Here is a 22,336-nt window from a genome sequence, read left to right on the forward strand (position 1 = left end):
TGCCAAAGTAGGGTTTAAAACTTCATGTCGTGTGCTTTGTCCCACTGTGCAGAGAGCAGATCCTGGAGAATGCCAAAAAAGAGTTAATACAACTTGACGTGTGTTTTGTATCACTGTACAGAGAGCAGTAAATGGTGAATGCCAAAGTAGGGTTAAAAACTTCATGTCGTGTGCTTTGTCCCACTGTGCAGAGAGCAGATCCTGGAGAATACCGAAGAAGGGTTAAAACGTCATGACGTGTGCTTTGGCCCACTGTGCAGAGAGCAGATCCTGGTGAATGCAGGATTATTACGTCATGACGTGTGCTTTGTCCCACTGTGCAGAGAGCAGATCATAGTGAATGCCAAAGAAGGGTTAATACCACATGATTTGTGCTTTGTCCCATTGTGCAGCGAGCAGATCCTGGTGATTGCTGAAGAAGGGTTAATACGTTCATGACTTGTGGTTGGTCCCACTGTGCAGAGAGCAGATGCTGGTGAATGCCAAAGAAGGGTTAATACCAAATGACGTGTGCTTTGTCTCACCGTGCAGAGAGTAGATCCTGATGAATGCCAAAGAAGGGCTAATACCACATGACGTGTGCTTAGTCTCACTGTGCAGAAAGCAGATGCTGGTGAATGCTAAAGAAGAGTTAATACCACATGACGTGTGCTTAGTCTCACTGTGCAGAGAGCAGATGCTGGTGAATGCCAAAGAAGAGTTAATACAACTTGACGTGTGTTTTTGTCTCACTGTACAGAGAGCAGTAACTGGTGAATGCCAAAATAGGGTTAATACCATATGTCGTGTGTTTTGTCCCACAGTGCAGAGAGCAGATCCTGGAGAATGCCGAAGAAGGGTTAATACGTCATGACGTGTGCTTTGGCCCACTGTGCAGAGAGCAGATACTAGTGAAATGCGAAAGAAGGGTTGATACCACATTACGTGTGCTTTGTTCTCACTGTGCAGAGAGAAGATCCTGGTGTATGCCAAAGAAGGGTTAATACTACATGACGTGTGCTTTATCTCACTGTGCAGAGAGCAGATCCTGGCGTATGCCGAAGAAGGGCTGATACCACATGATGTGTGCTCTGTCTCACTGTGCAGAGAGTAGATACTGGTGTATGCCAAAGAAGGGTTAATACCTACATGACGTGTGCTTTGTCTCACTGTGCAGAGTAGATCCTGGTGAATGCCAATGAAGGGTTGATTACCACATGATTTGTGCTTTCTCCGATTGTGCAGAGAGCAGATCCTGGCGTATGCCGAAGAAGGGCTGATACCACATGATGTGTGCTCTGTCTCACTGTGCAGAGAGTAGATACTGGTGTATACCAAAGAAGGGTTAATACCTACATGACGTGTGGTTTGTCCCACTGTGCAGAGAGCAGTAACTGGTGAATGCCAAAATAGGGTTAATACCATATGTCGTGTGTTTTGTCCCACAGTGCAGAGAGCAGATCCTGGGAGAATGCCGAAGAAGGGTTAATACGTCATGATGTGTGCTTTGGCCCACTGTGCAGAGAGCAGATACTGGTGAATGCGAAAGAAGGGTTGATACCACATTACGTGTGCTTTGTCTCACTGTGCAGAGAGAAGATCCTGGTGTATGCCAAAGAAGGGTTAATACTACATGACGTGTGCTTTATCTCACTGTGCAGAGAGCAGATCCTGGCGTATGCCGAAGAAGGGCTGATACCACATGATGTGTGCTCTGTCTCACTGTGCAGAGAGTAGATACTGGTGTATGCCAAAGAAGGGTTAATACCTACATGACGTGTGCTTTGTCTCACTGTGCAGAGAGTAGATTCTGGTGAATGCCAATGAAGGGTTGATACCACATGATGTGTGCTCTGTCTCACTGTGCAGAGAGTAGATACTGGTGTATGCCAAAGAAGGGTTAATACCTACATGACGTGAGGTTTGTCCCCACTGTGCAGAGAGCAGATCCTGGTGAATGGCAAAAAGAGTTAATATCACATGGCGTGTACTTTGTCTCACTGTGCAGATCCTGGTGAATGCCAAAGAAGGGTTAAAACCACATTACATGTGATTTGTCCCACTGTGCAGAGAGCAGTTTCTGGTGAATGCCAAAGAAGAGTTAATTCGTCAAGACGTGTGCTTTGGCCCACTGTGCAGAGAGCACATCCTGGTGAATGCGGAAGAAGGGTTAATACGTTATGACGTGTGCTTTGTCCCACTGTGCAGAGAGCATATCCTAGTGAATACCGAAGAAGGGTTAATACCACATGATTTGTGCTTTCTCCCACTGTGCAGAGAGCAGATCCTGGTGAATCCCAAAGAAGGGTGAATACCACATGACATGTGCTTTGTCCCACTGTGCAGAGAGCAGAACCTGGTGAATGCCAAAGAAGGGTTGCTACCAGATAATTATTGCTTTCTCCTCCTGTGCAGCGAGCAGATCCTGGTTGAATGCTGAAGAAGGGTTAATACGTCATGACGTGTGCTTTGGCCCACTGTGCAGAGAGCAGATACTGGTGAATGCGAAAGAAGGGTTGATACCACATTACGTGTGCTTTGTCTCACTGTGCAGAGAGAAGATCCTGGTGTATGCCAAAGAAGGGTTAATACTACATGACGTGTGCTTTGTCCCACTGTGCAGAGAGCAGATCCTGGTGAATGCCAAAGAACGGTTAATACGTCATGACGTGTGCTTTGTTTCATTGTACCTATGTAACTTTCATCTGTAAGAGAGTCGAGTTTAAGAACCTGTTGAATCTTCAGGTCAATTGATAATCAGTAGCATTTGATTCCTTACACTAGAAGGAGGCACCATAGGTGTTAAAAATTGGAAGTAGGATATAAATAAAATTCAGAAAAATTGTAATCTTTAAAAAATTTTACTTCTACATATTATTAGTATTTACACTATTAAAAACATACAACTAATGATATTATGTACATATCACATTCATCAGACTTACATTGACTTAATAAATTCTACAGAATTATATTTGAAGTTATTACTTTACTATATCTTTCCAAGGCAATAATATATATGGAAACGAATATCTGTGTAAAATGCCACTGTTCACATTTACAGTCCACATAAAATAGTTTGTTACAAAATGAGAACAAACCTTTACTTGTATTGTAACATAATAATTATGACGAAACACTATTTCTGATTACATTGTTTTCTACTATTTTTGGTACATTACTGGTGTACCCCACAGTCAGCTAGAGCCGTAACTAACTACAAAGTTTATTGGCCCAGTGAGCTTTGCTCTATAAAAATACTACACTTACTTGTAAATCATTTTTATACAATTTAATATTTCATTCATTTCAGTGAAATTTTACACAGTGTTATTAGGTTTTTCAAGTAATGCAAAGTGAATTTGAAATTTCTTGGTATTTTTTTCAAGTAGCTATGTATAAAGTGATCCGTTTATTACCTACCATTACTGTAGAACTCTGTATAAGAACGGAAAATATAACTATATTCGAAACACAATTGCTTTAATTAACCCCCAAAGTTAGTTAGTCTATACCTTCCTTTTGTACTACATAAGCAGGCATATGAGATATCACCTTTTCTACATGATATATGTGACTAGAAATGTAATATATATATATATATATATATATATATATATATATATATATTATGTACTAATATAAAGATTTCAGAATAAAAATGTTACATTGGCCTTCTTCTTTTTCAGTCTGTCACTATCACAATTTAGTGTAAACATTAAATTGTAAGCCCTACAGAGTAAACTAAATTGCAGTTGGAAACAACTTGATTTCTATTCCCCTGTTTATGCTGTCCTCTGCCTGACCTTAACAGCAAAGCAGATATGATCCTGGTTTTGTTCTATTGATATGGCTAAAGTTTTTAACACAATAGCACACAACATCCTTTCAGATAAACTAGCTTTTTATGGTTTTGCTGATATTTCTGTACGTGTTTAAAAATTTTTTTGTATAAGTTAACAACGTCAATAGCAGTAACAATAATTGTTTTCTTTTCTTTTTTGTTTACCCAGTAATTTATACTTAGTATTATAATGCCTAAGTAGAATTTTAAAGCAAAACAAACAGCAAAATGAGACAAATTCAAAAATGTGTTTTATATAGCTGTGGAGTTCAGAGTCCAAGAGAAAAACCAAGGTTCGAGAAATTTGAGGGAAAAGGTTACAAACTACCATTTGATACCTGAGAGCTTGGATTAGAACCCAGGTATTATTTTGATTAGAAATAAAAAATTTTGATTAGAAATAAAATAAAATTAATGTTTTTAGAAAAAAACTACAAAATCTTGTAATAAATAACACTAACATATGGCAAGTTTACAATATACTCTACTGGATAATTTCTAAAATAATTTGTACAAGGCACATTAGGTAGTGGTTGGCTAGCCAGCAGTTTAGCCGAACCAGTGAGCACCCATACAATCCCTGGTCCATTCTGTCTGGCACACCCAACACCAGTGGAAGTTACACCTGGTACACACCATGTGCATGCAGCCCCCTGTAACAAGGGAGAGAACAATATCATAGATGTGTAGGGAACATCAGCTCCAGTGGAAGTTACACCTGGTACACACCATGTGCATGCAGCCCCCTGCAACAAGGGAAGAGAACAATATCATAGATGAGTAGGGAACATCAGCTCCAGTGGAAGTTACACCTGGTACACACCATGTGCATGCAGCCCCCTGTAACAAGGGAGAGAACAATATCATAGATGAGTAGGGAACATCAGCTCCAGTGGAAGTTACACCTGGTACACACCATGTGCATGCAGCCCCCTGTAACAAGGGAGAGAACAATATCATAGATGAGTAGGGAACATCAGCTCCAGTGGAAGTTACACCTGGTACACATTCCAAGTGCATGCAGCCCATTATATTATGGGAGAACCACATATTGTTCCTAGACAACCAAAGAGCTCTCGAATATCCTGTACACATTCAATAGACTGTCTGCCTTACCACAGACCAGTGACTCTTGTACAGAGTGCATTATATCACCAGGAGAATAGATTGTTCCTAGATCTGCAAAATACAACCTCAGAGCTCTTGATTATCCTGTACACATTCAATAGACTGTCTGCCTTACCACAGACCAGTGACTCTTGTACAGAGTGCAATATATCACCAGGAGAATAGATTGTTCCTAGATCTGCAAAATACAACCTCAGAGCTCTTGATTATCCTGTACACATTCAATAGACTGTCTGCCTTACCACAGACCAGTGACTCTTGTACAGAGTGCATTATATCACCAGGAGAATAGATTGTTCCTAGATCTGCAAAATACAACCTCAGAGCTCTTGATTATCCTGTACACATTCAATAGACTGTCTGCCTTACCACAGACCAGTGACTCTTGTACAGAGTGCAATATATCACCAGGAGAATAGATTGTTCCTAGATCTGCAAAATACAACCTCAGAGCTCTTGATTGTCCTGTACACATTCAATAGACTGTCTGCCTTACCACAGACCAGTGACTCTTGTACAGAGTGCAATATATCACCAGGAGAATAGATTGTTCCTAGATCTGCAAAATACAACCTCAGAGCTCTTGATTATCCTGTACACATTCAATAGACTGTCTGCCTTACCACAGACCAGTGACTCTTGTACAGAGTGCACTATATCACCAGGAGAATAGATTGTTCCTAGATCTGCAAAATACAACCTCAGAGCTCTTGATTATCCTGTACACATTTAATAGACTGACTGCCTTACTACAGACCAGTGACTCTTGTACAGAGTGCACTATATCACCAGGAGAATAGATTGTTTCCTAGATCTGCAAAATACAACCTCAGAGCTCTCAATTATCATGTACATGTTTAATAGGACTATCTACTTTACCACAGACCAGTGACTCTTGTACAGAGTGCAATCACTAGGAGTAATAGAATTCATAAATCAGCAAAACACAACCTCAGAGCTGTGGAATACAACCTCAGATTTATTGATTATTCTACACATATTCAATAGACTGTCTGCTTTATCACAGACCAGTGAGTCTCGTGCTGAGTGCATTATATCACCAGGATAACGGATAGTTTCTCAATCTGCAGAATACAACCTTAGAGCTCTCAGTTATCCTGTAATCCTTTAATAGACTGACTCCCTTACCACAGACCAATGACTCTTGTACAAAGTGCAGTATGTCACCTGGAACAGGGATAATTACTGTACCAGAGAAGTAACATCTAATATTTCTCTGTCATCCATACTTACTTAAAATGTAGCATAGATCGCCAGATTTTGTAAGCTAAATAATACTTTGTCTACAGGTTTCCACTTTTAATGATATACACTTTTATGTAAAATCTTGTCATTATCATATTTGTGATTTAGTCTAGAGGAGCATAAAGTATTTAGTCATTAATTGTATTAACTAAGGTAAAACAAATTTAAAAGACTAACCATCACGTTCTGTGGCGGTCCGACACTTGGGACAGGGTTTAGTCATCACTCGGATAGTCACTCTGCTGGCCTCATCCCACCGAGCCTACACATAGACAGGTGAAATATTTAACAAACGTGAAAGACTAATCGTCACATTCTGTGGCAGTACAACACTTCGGGAAGAGTTATTGACACTTGGATACAAACTTTGCTCACCTCATCTCACCAATACACATACAAATGTGATGAACTTACTTCATTATTTTTATCATCTATTTACTAAACAAGCTTTTTTTCTTATTCCTCTAATATTATTTATTATAGATTTGTTATTTATTTCTATTCGGTTCTTTTTTAATCAGTAAAAATGTTTTCTAATCAGTAAAATGTCCAATCATGTTAGTTGTATATAGAGAATCTCCAGTTATATACTTACAGTAGCAGCCCTGTTAGGGTCCACAGAATAACTGGAGCTGCCAGAAGCTACAATCTGTTCCCTCGTTTGACATTCGCCAATGTGGTAGCCTTGTAGACAAAGCCGGCAGAATACAAACTGAAACAGACAATAATATGTTGTTGTTGACTAATATTACCAACTTTGACATCTTCACAAATATGAGAAACTGATGTCAGTGTTCTAAAATATTGCTACACATTTATCCATTACCAATATACCATTTATTTATTACTAATATACTAGAATAATTTTTGGTTCTTACTTTATATTACTAATTAATTGCTACATAATATGCCACACAGAAATTTTGGTTAATTATCAAATGTTTTGCCAAAATTTAAATTTTGACCACGTTTTTTGCAGTAAAAAAATTCTGTGAAAATTCTCACAGCCAAAAGTCGACAACTATATTATTATGTAGTAAAAGGATATGTACTTAATTTTTCTGTAGACATGAAATTGGAATTTACACTATACGTTTTATACTGGACGTACCATACAGCACAACCTTAGTCCTCACATCAAAAAAATTAAAAAATTCATATAAACATGACTCTGGACGTACTTTGTTTGGAAAGTTATACAGGGTCAAAGATTTCACATGAAATTCAACTCCCTCAGTGAAATTGACATTTTTAGGGAGTTATTTCAGTTTGTTAATTAGATAAGGTTTATGTAAAATGAGCTGACAAATCGTATAAAACGTGTCCCAGAACTCTATCTCCAATAGTTTATGAGAAAAAAAGTTAGGTCGAAAACACACTTTTTTGCATTTAAATTACAATAGCTCCATTAAAATTCCTTATAAACAAAGAAAAATATTCAAAAAAATTTTTGGACGAAATAATTATGTAAATAAAGTCAATGATAACTGAAGTTTTCTTTTAAAATTCAATTTTTTATTAAGGAACACACAAAACTATAAATTATAAAAAATGGAACATTTTTATTCATTAAGTTTGATAAAATTTTTCAATTATTCTATCTAAAAGTACAAGTATTTATGAATAGTTCAACAGATGTATAAGTACTCTTATATTAACAAGTTGAGTTTTGCATAAATAATGTGTCGTAATTTATTTTTTCTTTCTATTAATTTATAACTCTATCACTAATAGATAGTTTAGAAAAACAAATAAGAAAACAAATTAGGGTCAAAAACACACGTTTTTGGATTTGGACCACAATACAATAGCTCCGTTAAATTGCTTATAAACAAGGAAAAAATTTGTAGAGAATTTTATTCTCAAAAATAATAATGTAAATAATGTCCATAAAAACTGAATATTTTTCTTTTAAATTAAATTTTATTAAGGAACAGACAAATCTACAAATTTGCAAAAATGGATCATTTTCATTCACAGTTTCAGCCTGGCACAAGTTCAGAATGGCACACACAGAGGTCTCTGCGTCCGAAAAAAGCTTGGATGTCAAAATCAAAACCATGCTACATTTTATGTGCAAGTACTGACTGACACCTACAAAATCGCATAATATGTGTGCGACCAGCAATTGTGAAGAATTAGAAACTTCAACATGACAGTGCACCATGCCAAAGTGCAATTGTTGTGCGGCAGCTGTTGGTGAAATTTTGAGTGGCAACGTTGCCTCTCTCACCCTACAGCTCAGATCTGGCACCACAAGACTTTTTCTTATTTCTGCGAATGAAAAGGGAGCTTAAAGGACATCGGTTCGACGACAAAGGTTCTCAACCATATTCCGAAAACCAACCCAGCGGGCTTTTGACGAGTGGCAGACGTGACAAACTAAGTGTATCGATGCATGATGAATGTATTTAGAAGAGTATTAAGTCACTGTAATAATACTTGCAATAAAATTTTGATTTTTGGAACCAGCCCTGATACTTATTAGACGGACCCTGTATTTCTCTGCTTCAAATCATTTGAAATGAGCATACCGAAAAAACTTCTACATACAGTAGAAAAGAAGTACTACTCACCCCACAGCCGTTTTGGCATACTATCCTGGTACAGTCAGGGTCAGCCAAGATACCAGCTCCACAACCAGGCTGGGGACACAGCACGCCTCCTGCCTTCAGGACATATTCCTCAGCTCCAAACCTCTGGTACTGGGCGTACTGTACAGAAATATACCTATCAATATAACCATAAAAAATAAGAATGGATTAATATAATAAAGGAGATTGGCCACTACATTTGTATAAGGACAGGATAAGGATATATTTTAACCAACTTACAGTAATAAGTAGTAAATATCAGTAAAATATTATAGGTGGAGAAGGGAGAGGTGTTAGTGTGACAGAAAATAACATATAAGCTTGAATGTTCAAATATACAAATTTAACACCTTCCTTAATTGTGTATTGGCTCAAGTGTTCTAACACTCTAGTACAGCAAATTCAGCTTACACAAGAAATGTGAAGGTCAGAAGGTAGGTACTGTTGAGTTTCTTTAAACTCCCTCAAGTTATTTAATGGGTGCTTATTTTCATTTCCTTCAATATTAGTAAACAACAAATGCATAACTCTTTTTTTCCACTTTTAATATATATATATATATATATATATATATATATATATATATATATATATACAATGTACATTTTTCAACAAAACAACTCCTAAAAAGCAATACTTTTTTTCCTTTGGATGGCAGTTTTGAATCCAACGTATTTTGCTAGTGCTAATAATTAAGCTGATTTTCTTAGTTTCATTGGTGTTCAGGTGCTCTAATGTTGGATTTATCTCTTCATTTTAATCGAGTGAGTGCAACAATATTGTAATCTTTAAGTATGCTTTGCTAAATATTTCACTATTAATTAAATTAAAACAACCTAGGCCTATCTCATTAACATTGAATGTGCTGGATAGCAGACGATTACAAATTGTGCTTAAATTGTCTTCTTCTTTTATAGTCATAGACTGTGAAATATAGAGTGTATATTAGCCCAGCACGTCTTTTATGCATGATGCCTACAGTTTGCAATTCGTATGAACTGTGCATGTAAGCTACTTTATCACCGTGATGCCTGCATGTTGCTTAGCTTGGATTACTTGTGATTTACTCTTCAATTTATGCTTCATTACGTGTGTCCTGCTGATTTTGTGATCTCAACTTAATTAATTTTTATCAGCTAAGTGATTTGTGTCTGTAGAAGTCTGAATGTTTCATTAAACTCATCTGAGAATAAATATTTTTACGAATAACTCTGCTCTATATCCCTGTATTGTCACTAACGATTGTCAAAGCAAACAACTGTCATCGTGTAAAGTCTCCACGTCAGTTTGCACAAGCGCCACAGCCTTCTCGATATACATCGCATATCTCTTCTTTTCTTCACATATACTATAGCAAATGCACTTTCATCGTTGGTGGATCGAGTAGCTATCGATGCTTTGTGTATTTTGCTCATCCCTGTCAAAGTTCATTTCTGAAGGCCTTTAGCGCATATTCTTCTGTTCAATTAACTATACTCCAACATGTCTTTATTGCCCGATGTGGCTGTCTGTTTGGTTTGTATGAAGGTAGTATTAGACACTGAGAAAGGGATTCAGTGTGAGAAGGAATGTGGTAGATGGTTTCACTCCCATTGCATGAATGTGACTGATACGGAGTATCGCAAGTTGGCCACTGATAATAAAGTTAAATGGTTTTGTAATAGGGTGGACTGTACTAAGCCAAACCAGCATCCGCTCAACCAAATGTTTTCTCGGTTTGATGTGGTCGCTTCGCAAATGGCACTTGTTTTGACCAAATTGGATAACTTAATGGATGTTCCTGCGAACATTGGCGCCATTAAGGATGAACTTGCTTCAGTTAACGAAAAGTTAAACAATTTCGAGCCCCGCATTGCTGATATTGAGAAACGGGTGGAGACACTTGAGGACCATTTGAAGGATTTACAGACTGGCAATGAGTCCCGGATCGGGATTGAGTCTGTGTTGGAGGAGATGTCTGATAGATCTCGGTCGGTCTAGAAACATTATCATACATGATTTACCTGAAAGCAGTAGTAAAACGTTGGCTGTAAGAGTTGAGCACGACAATCAGCTTATCGCCGTCTTGATAAGCAAATTTTGTGCTAGCAAGGATATGACTTTTAAGTCTTTCCGTATAGGAAAACCATCTGCTGTAAAGCCCAGACCTTTGAAAGTAGCATTAAATAGTTGCAATGATGTCACCGACTTTGCGAAACACTTTGATCAATCTTCATTAGACGGCCTGGATTCTCGTCTCTCTCTGGAATTAGTTTCTCCCGGGACAGAACCCCTCAGGAAAGAAAGCATCTCTCTAATCTTAGGGCTGAGTTGAGGAGAAGAGAGGACGCTGGTGAGATTGGTCTCACAATCAAGTATACTCTCGGCATTCCTAAGATAGTCAAACAGAGTCCAAAAAACTAGCTAACTCTCGGATATCTCATCTCACGGTATATTACCAAAATGTTAATGGTCTCCGTACCAAATTAAATGACCTCTGTAAAGCAGCAGCTACATGCATCTATGATATACTGGTTTTCACAGAGACAAACTTAAATTCTGATATTCATAGCTCCGAATTGGGTCTTGATGATTTTAATGTGTATCGCCACGACAGATCTTCTCATACTAGTTATAAAGAAAGTGGAGGTGGGGTTCTAGTGGCCACTAGGACATATCTGGGATCTAATGTTATACATACTTCTGTAGAAGATATTGAATGCATCTTTTTGTCTGTTAAGGCCAATAAGTTAGATTTACCTATACTGATTGGAGGAGTCTATATTCCACCACAACAGCCCGCTGTCACCTACACCCGCTACTGCAGTGCAGTCGATGAAGTTTTTCTCAAATGGTACTACTTTTTGCCACAGTTTGTTGCTGGGGGACTTCAACTTGCCGGATGTGGATTGGAATCGAATTGATCCTCTCGCTTCTAATGGAGCTGCTTCCTATATTATTGAAATGGCAGCCACTTATAGTTTAACCCAGATAAATGCTGTGCTCAATCTGCGCGGGGTGTTGTTGGATCTCATATTTGGCTCTGACCCCTCTGTTTTGGTTACTGCTGCCCTGGATCATCTATTGCCTATTGAACCTGCTCACCCGGCTATTTGTTGTGAAATACCTTCTCCCCAAATGACTGTCGATGACCAACGTGTAGTCTACAATTTTATTAAATGTAATGTGGGTGAAATTGCTCGAAGATTGCATTATTTACTTGGAACTGTTCAATATGACCTGCCTGATGTTTCTGATTTCTTCAATGATCTGTTGGACAAGATTCGGAGTATTGTGATCGAAAACACACCTACTAGGAAGGTTGGCAAATCAAGGTTTCCCATTTGGTTCACGGCCGAGTTGAAGAGGATGACAATTCTTAAGAAGACTGCTCACAAGCGATACAAGGTCACTAATCGACTTTCAGATTACGAGGAATTTAGGCATGTCCGCGCTCTCTGCAGGGACCTCAGCTCTGAATGTTATAGGGGTTATATTGCACATGTAAATGGTTCTATTCCCAGGAACATTAAGTCCTTTTGGAGCTTTGTCAATGGAACTTTGGGAAGTCATCGGACATCATCTGACTCATATACCCTTGGAGATCGTATGGCTTCAACTCCAATTACAGTTTGTGATCTTTTTGCCGACCATTTTTCTTCCGTATACTCTGCTTCAAATGTGACTGTGCCACCATATAGTTTTGATCTACATACAAATTTATCTTCTTGTGTGTTTGAAGTTGATGAAGTTAAACGAAAGCTTGATTTACTGGATCCCTACAAGGGTACTGGCCCTGATGATATACCTCCTCTAATTCTCAAGAGATGCAGTGATATTCTTGCTCCCCAGCTAACCGTTATCTTTAATAAGTTTCTACTCGAAGGTGCTTTTCCGGATAGACTCAAGTCCAGCTTTGTGGTTCCTATACACAAGTCCTCAAATATTGAGGATGTCCGAAACTACCGCCCAGTTGTCATACAGCCTGCACTTGGGAAGCTGTTTGAATCACTTGTACTGGATCGCATTGGATTTTCCTTTCGCCACATTCTTACATCTGCGCAGCATGGTTTTGCAGCCGGAAGATCAACTACTACTAACCTTGCATTGTATGAAAGCTTTATCATCGCAGCTTTTGGAGATGGAATGCAGGTTGACACCGGTTATATTGACTTCTCCAAAGCGTTCGACACTGTGAGTCATCCGCATCTTCTCGCCAAACTTGACGCATATGGTATCACTGGCAATCTTCTACAATGGTTTCAATCATACCTGGCAGACCGTAGTCTTTCTGTGAAGTTTTTGGGTGCCACTTCTCGGCCTTTTTATGCTACATCGGGGGTGCCTCAGGGATCTCATTTGGGCCCATTCTTGTTTACTGTATTTCTCAATGACTTGGTGGATGTTATCAACGTAAGATGCTTGCTTTTCGCTGATGATATTAAGGTTTTTTGTCCTATTTCATCCATTGAGGATTGCCATCTGTTACAACGTAACTTTAAGAGAATCGAAGAGTGGTGCCTACTCAACGGAATGAGACTGAATGCCGAGAAGTGTGCTATTGTAACATTTCACAGGAACTCCAAGCCTTTGATATTTGATTACTGTCTAAGCAACACTATACTTTGCCGTAAGTCTTACATTAGAGACCTTGGAATTGGGTTGTCTTCGGACCTAAGCCCTGAATTACACATAGACATAATCACCAGGAAGGCTGCTAAGATGTTGGGGTTTATCATAAGGACTTCTAGAGGCGGTCTTAGTGTTGAGGCGATGAAGATAGCATATACAGCGCTAGTTAGATCTGTGTTGGAGTACGGCTGTGTTGTGTGGTGTCCCTACCAACTTGGACATATTCAGCGACTCCAGAGCATACAAGATCGCTTTGTTAGGATAATTGGTACCAAGCTGGGATACAACTACAGTGAAGTTCCCTTGGAGTTGGTAGCGGATCAATTGGGGCTGGCTCCATTATATGCGAGAAGGAGACTGCATGACCTGGTGTTTCTACAGAAGATCCTCACTGGCGATGTCGATTGCTCGGAGTTACTCCACCTCATTAATCTCAGAGTACCTGGTAGTAGAACTCGGTCTCTGGACATCTTCTGTGTACAGCATTGCTCCACCAACTATGAATTTCACAGTGTCATCCCCAGATTACACCGGCTTGGTAACCTAATCTGCCATCACCACGACTTTTTTTTGCAATAGTGTGTCATCGCTGAAAAGGATATTTTTATTATTGGGCTACACTACGTAAGCATTATCTGATACTGGATAGTTAGAGCATTGTTATACCAGTTCGTTTTTATAGCTCTTTTGTATTTTATTGTTTGAATTGTACTAGTTACTGTATTTGTTGATTATTGCCCTACTATATTTCGTAAATAGTTATTGCACCTTGCCGATATTGCAGTTATTTTCAATGTGTTTTTCTATGTAGATATTATTGTTATTTAATTACTTAATATATTTATTTTGTATATAAACTGTATATTTTAGATATTAATGGCATGTACTGGTTGCATGTTGTTGGTTGTTGTATTAATTTGTTTTATGGTATATGAATCTATACAGACTGCTCGTGTATGAACTAGTCATAATGAATCAAATGTATTGCATGTCTGTCAGTTGTTTATTTATGCCTAGTAGCTTATTGTGTTTAGCATATTGTATTTGGCATATTGTATTGTTTGCATGTAGCCTACATAATTTTCTTGGCTTCTCTCCTGTTGCATGAGTATGATTCACTTAAGATGAAGTTTTGTTTTTGTTTTGATTGTATATATTGCCATCTTGTGGAACATGATCTATTATTATATTACTTGTAAAAATGGTGACAACCGTGTATAAATAAATAAATAAATAAATACAACAAACATTTAAAAGAATTATTCTTTTACAAGTATAAATTTTTGGATGAATAAATTTAACAAACAATGATTTCATTTATTAAACTTATTCTATAAATTTTAAATCTCTGTAAATTTTAAAGGCAAAGTCGTCATTGGAACATTAGATCTGAAATAGTTACAATTTAGTAACATTAAAATGATACCTTCCCATATGCAAAAGACAACTCTTTTTGTACAAAATTACTATTCAATTACAAGATTACTAATTATAAAAACATTTCTCACATGCTGTTTGGGAGCGTACAAAAATCTACATAACAATACATAAATAAATATAATTAATAATGGTGCTAAGACTTCTTGTTTAATGTTTGTTTTTGATGATGGAAGGTTTGTGGAGGAAACAGGATTTTCTCGAACATTTGCCACCATTTAGTGATAGGTGGCAAGAAATCAGTACAGATCCAACAATTGTGCTCTTTGTGAGAATCAGAAAACCTCTTCATCTAGATTACACTTGATGGCTGATCTAGATAGACCTCTTCTGTGGTTTAGGTGTGTGATGTTGAAACAATGCAAAGAATTAGTTTTGAACATCTTCATCACTGCAGAATTTTTTGGATCTCTTCAGACGGACGTGGACTCCGGATTCTAGAAGTCAAATCCATTACAGAACTCAGAATTCTTTATTATACACAGTGTTCAGCTGTACAATAGATTCAGTTTCCACAAATAGGAAACTAAACGTTGAATTTATTTTCCTACACGATGTAGGGGCAACTGTTTTCAAACAAAAGCGTTTTCATGCCTTCTTCAAAAGCTTTTATGGTACTTTCGGCCTTGAGGGAGTCAAGTAGAGCATTAAAAAGCTTAGTGCCACTGATAAGGCCTGAGATAAGCAAATCTCAATCAAGAAAACCTGTGTGATGTTTAGGAATTTTTATACTGCTGGACTATCTAGGATTGTAACTGTAAAAAGAATGTAATGAATTGGGAAAGTGTTTTAGCACAAAGATTAAACAACTCAAATGTAAATGGACAGAAAGATAAGAATACTGGAATCCTTTAAGATTGGCCTACATGATAGCCCGAAAAGGTTCCCAAATGCTGCTCTCAACACCCTCTTTTGAAATTTGAATATTATAATATCTGAATATATTGGGCTAGTGCATTCACATTCAAATCCCCAAATGGTCACAGCATATTACAGTAATGGATATATCAAACCTATAGTATCCAGGCAAAGTTACTCGAATGTCCGCCAACTTGGATAAGGTACAAGTATACCAGAACTCAATTTATTGCGGAAAACATCAATGTGATCCTGGAATTTTAGTTGGTTGCCAATATACAGCCCAAAATAAAATTATAGTGATACCTCCATCTCTCCCAAAACCAATTTTGGCTGCTCCGATCGTTTGTGATACAGAAATCTAATAATTGAGTTTTTACTTCATTCAGCAATAGTCGGTTTCTTTGAAACCAATGCATTAAATTACTGGTTTCTCTAGAAGCAATTCTGAGCATTCTCTGAGTCTTAATGGAGCTGGAGCTGTCATCTGCAAGCAGACACTTTAGCATTGATGCCAGTAGTGTAAGATGACAGGTCATTAATAAATAGTAGAAAAAAGTAGAGGTTCCAGGACTGACCCTTGAGGAACTCCTTTACCTCCTTTGAATACGATAAAACAGATCTTAAGATTCCTGAAATCCTGTTTTATATGATATATAAAACCTGAGTCCTTATGATATATGAAAAGATCCAAGAGTGGGAAACTCCTCTAATCTGTAATAGTCAAGTTTTTGTAGGAGCAAATTGTGATTGACCATATTGAAGGCATTGGTGAGATCAAAAAAGACTCCCATAGCCAATTCCCTAATGTCCGAAGAGAAATTAATAAAACCACATTGTGGAAAAAACTCGAGTCATTGACTTTTAACTTAATGAGTCCATATTAAATAATTCTAGAATTGTAATGAATTAACATGAATATTTATTATTTAATTATGTTTTGTAATTAAAACATATTTATTTTTTATTGATATTTATCTATACGGTGAGAGTTCTACTCCGTGGCTAAATTCAAATCATTCAAGTCATTTTGTACGATAACCTTTGATGAAGTTGTTTCAAGAATTGATTGAAGGCTTTCGCAACACATGTGCATTGCCGGTGTCTGAAAGTTCTACAGTCATTTGTATGATTATGTTGTTGAATCTCTCAATCTTCATAAAAGTTGTGGTGGAGTTGTTCTTCAGCTTAATTTTTACTGTACATTTCTTCTCTCCAGAATTGACAATTGTCTAGTTTATTAAATAAATAATTATCTCTGATTCACTGAATTTCAACTTTCTGAATTTCAAACCCCTAAAACTATTTTGTAACGTATGTAACATTTATATTAAGGCCTTATTAGATACAAGCTTTTCAATAATAACGGAATAAAATTCTGCCGCCTACACAAGTAACTAATCTTGCGAGTTTGCGCGATAACAAGGAGTGACCCCACTCCAATGATTGTCTTATTTGTTTAACCATAGTATAATAAACCCATGTTACATCACTATGTAATTTTGAAATATTCGTCTCCCTCTTCATAGTATGCAATTAGGAATTTAAAGAGCTGGTTCCAATCTCTTTGTTTTGAGTTCATCAGTCCAAAGTTGGGTACCCAACAAGCAAAAATTTTATGATATTTAAAGGTCATTGGTAACTATAGGCCAAACGAGGTCATCTTTAACTACAAGCCAGACTGTCATCGGTAACTACAAGCCAGACAAGGTCAGTGGTAACTACAAGCTAGGCAAGGTCATTGGTAATTACAAGCCAGACATAGTCATTGGTAACCACAAGCCAAACACGGTCATCATTAACTACAAGCCAGACTAGATCATCGGCAACTACAGGCGGGTAACTAGTGCCGTGGCCTCAGAGTGAATCATAACATATTCCAGTTCTTTATTATCAGAATCGTTCTCATTATACTTAGAAGTCCCAAATCTATACTTGTCAACCTCTTGTACATCTAATAAAACAATGTTATTTTTTTACAATATTGTACACTCTTTTATTTATGCCAAACATGTATGGAGTACATTCTATCTGTAAAACCCGTTCAGATAAATGATTGTACTGTACGTATGCAAGGGTGTTTTACCTGCTGGTCTGTCAGCAGCCGGAAGTGGTGACACTCAGCAATGAGAGAGTTGGGGCAGCCAGCTGGGCAGGGCAGTGTGTAGCCCAACTGTGCGTCACTAACAAACTGTCTCTCTTGCAGTCTGGACACACAGTACTGACGGAAACAATCAAGGCAGGTCACATGGCTCGCCTCACATGGGAACACCAGCACAGGATCACTGAACACAACCATATCGCTTGTCAGAGTCACAATACACAACTAGCAGGTCACGTGGCAGTCACGTGGCAGCACACCATCATCTGTTTTCCCACTATCAGTGAGTGCTTGTCTTGTAATGGCGAGTTCAGTATCATGCAATCTTGCCCAGAGTTTAAGTGTAGTCTATAGGCTTTACATGTACAGTATAGTACATTTAGTGATTTTATTGTTAGTGTAAGTACTGAACTGTACGGGGTTTTATTTTTTGAGTTTCATGTCCGCCAGTGGGAAAACAATAGTGATAACTGTCGAAAAAAATCTTGAGGCAATTATAAGACTGCAAAATGGTGTTATCCTGTGGATTCTGCTGTACGAACTTCCTGAGTCAGCCTGAATGAGAAATAAATGTAATCTACAAGAGTATTGCTCTAAAATGCCCAATAGGAAGTCAATATAAGAATGAAAAAAACCAAAAAAGCAGGTAAATTTTATTGGAAAAGATTCAAATGTTACTCACACTGATGGGTGATCTTCAAAGAGTTCAGCTTGATACATGACAGGCTTATTGCACAGTTAGAAAGTTGAACTTACATGGCAAGAAGATGTATGGAGATAAAGATGCTGTGAATATTTTTTAAACAGAATTTTAAGATACGGTTGCAATCTGCTACACTAAAGACCAAATATCTAATGCTGATGAGACTGGACTTAATTTTGAAAGGTTTCCAAAAAATTCCTTGCTGCTGCAATGAGAAATTTTTGCTATTATGTAATGAAAGGATGACTGCTCTTGCATGTATCTGGTATTTTTCACCTTCTATTACTGTGAATTGTCAAATCAAAGAGACGAAGAGCAATAAAAAACATTAACCCAAGTGCGCGTTTCCAGTTGTGTACTTGAGTCAAAGAATTGTGTGGATGTCAAGCCCAATATATTCAACTGTTTCGTTCCTAAAGAAAAAATCATTCTTAATGAGTAAGAAGTAGCCAGAGAAAGCCATTATTCTAGTTGACAATTCAACAATTCACACAAATGAATTTGGTAACATTATAGTGAAACTCTGGCCACCAAACGTGACTAGTTTAGTCCATTCAGTAGACCAGGGTGTTCTTGAATCCTTTAAGCAAAGCTATCGCATTACTGCATTCAATTTAACTTGAATCAGTAAAAGATTCACTGAAATAATCAACATGTAACGTCTTATATTAGTCTGCTGGCTCTTGGAATAAGTTTAATTCGACACACTCAAAAAATCATGGAACTTCTCTTATCTGATTGGACTTCTGATCAAGAATAAAATCGATCCTGATGATGAAAATTCAACAAAAATCGTTATGAACATTTCTGGTTGCGAAGACATCAATGAAGATGAAGTTCTAGAATGGGTGAGTATACAGAATAGGATCTATTGAATGCTGTACTGGGCACTGGGAGGGGGGAACCCATCCTCTTGGTCATTCAAGAGTCAGGCTTCCTTTAAAAACTGATAGGAAAATTCACAACAACAACAAAAAACGAATCGGAAGGAATGAGTTACCTGACATCGGTGCAGGCCAGGCATGGAACTTCCCGCAGGTTGGCTCTGATGAGGTACAGAGGGACAGCCTGGTCTCGTTCCCCCTGGCTGGTGTGTTCACTGCATTTGAAGTAGAACTCTGCCCAGCCTACTGGTCCATCCTGTACAGCACATGTCTCTGTGAGAACAGAACAACGCAGTACCTGCTGATGTAGGTACCCTCACCAAATAAGAACTGTCCCGGTTGAGAACTGGACTCACACTGAGCAATAGTATAGTCAATGGCAAGCCACGTGAATTCGCATGCGGGGAACCGCTTCTGTGCCGCTTACAACGTGGATCCGCATGGCTTGCACTGAACGTGTTAACCAAACAGATATCAATCAGCTGAACATTTATTATACATTATGATAAAACACTTTGTTTATTGCAGTTTACAATGGCTCAGGTTTTATTGTTTCTATTATTCAGTGTTGAAGTATCTTAGTAAATTATGAATTTTACTCTTTAGAGACCAGTCTATATTACAAGAAGTAAACCAGAAATATCGGGCTATTTTTGTGAAATTTGCAGAAAATGCTATATTTTAGAAACCACAAATCAAATCCTTTACCCATTTTTGTGTATTTTGTTTTGTATATTATAAAATAGGCTACCAGAATATGTTATTTACTTGAAAAAAAAAAACATAATAGTATGAATTTTTAATACTTAAAACAAGAAGATTGTAAATTTGAAATTTTAGAAATAAATGGGTAGGCGATAAATACCTAAGTGTTTTTTTTTTCAACCAAAAAAAGTAAACAAACAAAAAATAGAAATAAATGGTTTCAAAGCCATATATATTTTAACAGTGAATATGTCTCTATAAAACTGAAAAAGTATGACTCAAGAAAATTATGTTAGAAATATTATATGTTTATATACGTTTTGTACAAAATTATAAATTCAGCATTTTCTAACAATGGATGGATAAAATTGGACTCAAATGAACTAAACCAAATGTTTTCCAGATGGGCCTACTTTAGTTTAGTACACTGACTCATTGCTCTTCATGTAAATCAAACAACACACAGAAAGAAGTTAAACAGCGTAAATAACGCTATTTACAATACAAACATATCTTAGCAACTGTCTGGGTACTTTGGTATTATCTGGAGGCCACTATTTTTGGAGGAGTTTTCCTTATCAGGGACCAAAATAAACTTTATTATATGTTACTAGTACTTTCCTTGTTTCATAATAAATTGAAAAATACCCACTGAGTCATATTTCCTGTCACCAAATCGGCTTAAAATAGGCCTAGACGTATCACCTGTCACTTTCTAATAATTACTTGTTCTTTTAGTTTTTTGTACTAAAATACTACAGTACCACAGTCTGTTTGTCTACTCCCGAGAAGCAGCGACTGACGTGCTGTCATTGAGGAAGCCAACGGCCGACATTGCATGTCCCTGATAAGGAAAATTCCTCCAAAAATAGTGGCCTCCAGTTAATACCAAAGTACCCAGACAGTTGCTAAGATATTTTTATATTGTAAATAGCGTTATTTACACTGTTTTACTTCTTTCTGTGTTTTGTTTGATCTACATGAAGAGCAATGAGTCAGTGTACTGAACTAGAGTAGGCCTACCTGGAAACAGACATAGAATAAACAATCAAAAAGTAATATACGTTATTATATTTCGATACTTTGGTTATTTATTTAGACTTTTTTTCACGAAAATTCAATCAAAATTTTTAATTGAATAAATGATAGACATTAATTACGAAACTTCCCATACATAGAAAGTTCGCTGTATTCACTACTTTTACCAACTTCCGATATATCGGAAGTTTTTTTAGGATTAAATAAATTTTGAATATGCAAAATAGATTACAAGTATTGTAGTTTGATCTGTCATGTATAGCTTAGTTATGACAATTTTGTTGTTATTTTATACAATATGAACAGTTAAATAATAAGTGTTCCTATTTAGTTTTTACTATATTTTCAAAAGTAAGCTTGTAAAAGTGGAAAATTACAATGATTAGGCAGCAACTACGATATCAGTGACAGAACACTGACTAATTCCTACAACTGGCAGTAGACGGGTTCGCAAAAGTCCCGTTTTGGAAAACTTAACAAACAAAATTCAAAATGATAGAGCTCTTGTCATAGACAACTCACCGGGCAGCCTTCCTGTTCACAGTGGCCAGAAATCTTACGGTGATCCAAGACATCAGACCAGCACCGGGGGTCACTGTCTACAGTGAAGGCACCGCTCTTACATGCCGAACACCTCACACGCAGCTTGCCCTCACGCACACCTGTGCACGTCGTCGCACAGTATACGTAGAAGTGGACACGCCTTCGCTCAATGACCCTCTCCTCAATGGCATCGTCCGCTTCACTGATCTTCCCCAGTTGCAGATCCTTGAGGGCCTCGTTGAGTGGCTTGGAAGCTCGCGCCGTGTGATCCTGCCGGGACTTGACGGCATGCAGGATGCTCTGCTCTCCGAGATCACAGTCCTACGACCAGAGTAAGAGGGAAAACATAAGTCTACCAAAACCAATAGGTTCATTTAAATTTTTGCATAAACCAACATATCCAAAAAGTAATTGCATAAGTTATCGATAGTAGACAGATCTCTGTAAAAAAATAAGTTTTATCTCAACATCTACAACCAAGTCAGACTAATTTTATTGTTTTAAATTTATAAGTAAATAAAATAAAACTAGAGGGCCCAAACACTACATTAAATAAAGATTGTGACAAAAACACAATAAAACAATACATACACTAAATTAATTTTTGTTTTTGTCATTTTGATAACAGATTCTATCTCCACGGTA

General features: G+C 37.4%; 1 protein-coding gene across 2 annotated transcripts in view; it reads right to left on the reverse strand.

Moving 5' to 3' along the window:
• Positions 1 to 4,325: 4,325 nt before the first annotated feature.
• LOC124370560 (E3 ubiquitin-protein ligase parkin-like) overlaps positions 4,326 to 22,336 on the reverse strand; it is a 28,063-nt gene continuing 10,052 nt past the window's right edge. Inside the window, exons 2-8 of one of the 2 annotated variants that reach the window (XM_046828846.1) lie at positions 21,671 to 22,012; positions 19,522 to 19,661; positions 17,804 to 18,002; positions 8,794 to 8,931; positions 6,813 to 6,929; positions 6,395 to 6,479; positions 4,326 to 4,476 (exon numbers count right to left, since the gene is read on the reverse strand). In XM_046828846.1, coding sequence (XP_046684802.1) covers positions 4,373 to 4,476; positions 6,395 to 6,479; positions 6,813 to 6,929; positions 8,794 to 8,931; positions 17,804 to 18,002; positions 19,522 to 19,661; positions 21,671 to 22,012 — 1,125 coding nt within the window. In that variant the 3' untranslated portion in view covers positions 4,326 to 4,372. Of the gene's footprint in view, positions 4,477 to 4,691; positions 4,757 to 6,394; positions 6,480 to 6,812; positions 6,930 to 8,793; positions 8,932 to 17,803; positions 18,003 to 19,521; positions 19,662 to 21,670; positions 22,013 to 22,336 lie in introns of those variants that run through there. The other variant, XM_046828848.1, reaches the window with a different exon arrangement.

The sequence above is a fragment of the Homalodisca vitripennis genome, unplaced genomic scaffold (genome assembly GCF_021130785.1).
Source record: "Homalodisca vitripennis isolate AUS2020 unplaced genomic scaffold, UT_GWSS_2.1 ScUCBcl_307;HRSCAF=2016, whole genome shotgun sequence".
NCBI classification, from domain to species: domain Eukaryota; kingdom Metazoa; phylum Arthropoda; class Insecta; order Hemiptera; family Cicadellidae; genus Homalodisca; species Homalodisca vitripennis.